Source organism: Aureococcus anophagefferens, assembly GCF_000186865.1.
Source record: "Aureococcus anophagefferens unplaced genomic scaffold AURANscaffold_349, whole genome shotgun sequence".
Taxonomy (NCBI): Eukaryota; class Pelagophyceae; order Pelagomonadales; family Pelagomonadaceae; genus Aureococcus; species Aureococcus anophagefferens.
In genome coordinates this window covers 1-2,913 of record NW_008705873.1, presented here as the reverse complement: position 1 = coordinate 2,913, position 2,913 = coordinate 1, and the positions used below count along the sequence as shown (strand labels likewise).

Sequence of the window (2,913 nt, the reverse complement as noted above, 5' to 3'; positions counted from 1 at the left end):
GCGCGTGATGGTCTCGCCCATCGTATCCATTTGCCTAACTTGAAGCGCATGTCCTTGGCTCTTGCGATGCCTTCTCGCATCTTCAGCAGGTCTGATGGAGGTGCATATGTGGCGATATTTTTGGCGTACGAGCGCAAAAATTTGCGGTTGATCAATTGAGGGGCACGATTTTCTAGATCATTTCCAATCAGGTCATTCCAATCAGGTCATGCTGGACCAGGTCAACTCTCGTTCGTTCTGAAAACGCTTGAAGAATGCAATATTAGACATGTTTGGATCTAAACTGATCCACTGGCACTTCACATGGGACTGTAAGGCTGCGGACTTCTAAAATTGCAAGAGGGGAAATAAGGACAGTAGGACAGATGCAGGAGAATCTCCCACCTGAGCACACGGCGCACGGCGCTCGTGGCAACAACTCGCGCGAGCGACAGCATTAGCGACGCAGCTCCAACACGCGCAACAAACGCGCAACAAGAAAAGCACGATCCCCTTCAACATAAACCCACCGGCAGGATCGACGAAGTCCCGCGTCAGCACCTCGATCAGCATGTCCCAGCGTTCAATATCATGCGCGCGCCGTTCGTGAGAGGAGAGTTAACACTCACTGCCGCGACGTCGCCCCCCCTGGTCGCTCGCTGCGGATCCGCCGGTCCGCGAACGTCCGAAAAAAAGCCTCGTCCCGGCGCGCTCCCGCAGCCGCTCGCGGCGCGGGCGACGCCCTGGCCCGCGGCGGATTGGCGGACCCCCCCGCATCCCAGCGGCGCCGCGGCGCCGCGCCGGCCACCACTAGAACGGACGCCGCCCACCCCTCCCCGACTCGTGCCCCGCGCGCGCGCGCGCCGCGCCGCCGCGCGCGCGAAAACCGGGCCGCCTCCGCCGCAGGCATGGCCCGCGCGCTCCTCGCCTTCGCCGGCGTCGCCACGACGGCGGCCCTCGTCGCGCCCTCCACGTCGGTGCGCGCCTCCGCGCCCCTGCGCGAGTCCTTCGGCTTCGACTTCGTCGAGGACCAGGCCGCGAACACGCCGTTCGAGATCCTCGGCGAGCGGCGCCTCAAGACCGAGTGGGTGCGGTCCTACAAGCCCACGGCGACGGTCATCGAGGGCAAGCCCTACCCCCTCTTCCAGGAGCTCCAGGACAAGAAGATCCTCTCCGCGACGGCCGAGTCGGGCCTCCTCGGCGCGCTCGACGACCTCGGCCTCACGCTCAGCGACGTCGAGAAGCTGCTGCCCATCGTCGACAAGTCCGGCGCCCTCGGCCTCGCGAAGAACAACCTGCCCCTGGCCATCGTCGCCACGGGCTACCTCCTCATCGAGCCCGCGCCCGTCCTCATCCCCGTCCTCGGCGCCGCACTTTCCGTGTCGAGCGGCGTCTGGACCGCGATCGCCGCGGCGACGACGGCGGCGGAGGTCGGGTTGGTGGCCACGGGCGACGACTCCCTGCTGCCCCTCCTCCTCGCGCCCCTCCTCCTCCTCAGCGGCGTGCTCAGCCTCGTGCCCACCGCCATCGCGGGCCTCAAGGACCTCCCCGAGCCCTGAGCGCGCCGCGGGGCGGGCGGGGCGTAGTAGGGGCGGTAAGGGCCGCTACCGACTCGGGCCACGGGGGGACGCGCGGCCGCGGTCGGCGCCGGCGCCGCGGCGTCTCGAGAGGGCCGGAGGTCCGAGTCCGCGCTCCCGACGGGTCCCCGTCCGCCGGCTCCCGTCGCGCCGCGCTCGGAGCCGCGGGGGCGACGGCGGCGAGCGCGGGTCGCGGGCGGCCCCGGGCCTCGCACGTCCACCCCGTGGCCGGCGTGTGAGCGCAGGACGAGGCGCGCACATCCGCCGGGCGAGGCGTAGGCCTGCGACCAGGCCGAATCCTCGAACTGGCGAGCCATCTCCACAAGCGCTTGCGCCACGGGTAGGCCGATAGGTCTCCGGAGGCGTCGCATGCGCGCGGCGCTCGTCGTCGTTTTGCGGGCCCTCGCGGCGGCCGCCGACAACGCGACGGACTGCGTCGCCTTCTGCGGCCGCGGCGAGGGCGGCCTCTCGAACACCTTTGCGTTCCTGAACATGGCCTACGCCTACGCGCACCAGAGCGGCCGCCGGTTCCTCGTCACGGCGCTCGCGCCGCCGGACGTCGCCAAACACGGCTTCGTCGAGACCGAGTTCGCGGACGTCCTGGGCCCGCCCGAGTGGACCTGCGCGTCGCGGCTCTCGGCGCCCAAGGCGCGCGCGCCCCGGGGCCCGTTCGTGCGCGACGTCGCGTGGAATCGAGACCGCAAGTACTTCCAGCGCGGCGTCGACGTCGCGGCCCTCGAGAAGGGCCTCGAGGTCACGCGGAGCGGCTTCGCGCGGGCGCCGCCCGTCGCCGGCTGCGCGTCCGTGCTCCAGTGGCGCGTCGCCGACCCGCGCGCGACGTGCGGCGCGGACCAGGCCGCGCTCGGGAAACCGTTCGCGCACCGGCGGTCCATCAAAAACTGCACGGCGGCGCGGACGAAGGCGCCGTTCTGGCTGTCCTACGACTACGCGGCGACGCGGCGCTTCTTCCGCGAACGGTACCCGCGGCCGCCGCGGCGGCCGCTCGGCGCGGTGCGCGCGGTGCTCCACTACCGCCTCGGCGACGTCGAGGCGCCCGCGGCCGACGGGACGTCGCTCCACGCGCTCAAGGTCGAGAAGCGGGGCGCGCTCGACGCCGCGCTCGCGGACGTCGCGGTCCTCGGGGCGCTCGCGGCCCGGGGCTGGACCGTCGCCGCGCGCGTCGCGTCCGACTCGCCGGGCCACGCGGAGGTGGCGGCGCTGGAGCGGGCCCTCGCCGCGGCCGTCGGCGCGGCGGCGCCGCCGGCCCCGGCGTCCGCGCGCGCGGACTTCGACGACATGGCGACCGCGGACCTGCTCGTCTGCGGCGGCAGCGGCTTCTGCCACGTCGCGGCCATGC

The 2,913-nt window shown here is 71.4% G+C and overlaps 1 protein-coding gene across 1 annotated transcript; it reads left to right on the top strand.

The window, feature by feature from the left end:
* Nucleotides 1-887: 887 nt before the first annotated feature.
* AURANDRAFT_68759 (hypothetical protein) lies at nucleotides 888-2,900 on the top strand (the record flags this gene model as incomplete). Its single annotated transcript, XM_009044486.1, has 2 exons — nucleotides 888-1,414; nucleotides 1,919-2,900. Coding segments are annotated over 2 exons (1,509 nt in total), but the record flags the coding sequence as incomplete, so codon positions are not given.
* Between the last annotated feature and the right edge of the window lie 13 nt (nucleotides 2,901-2,913).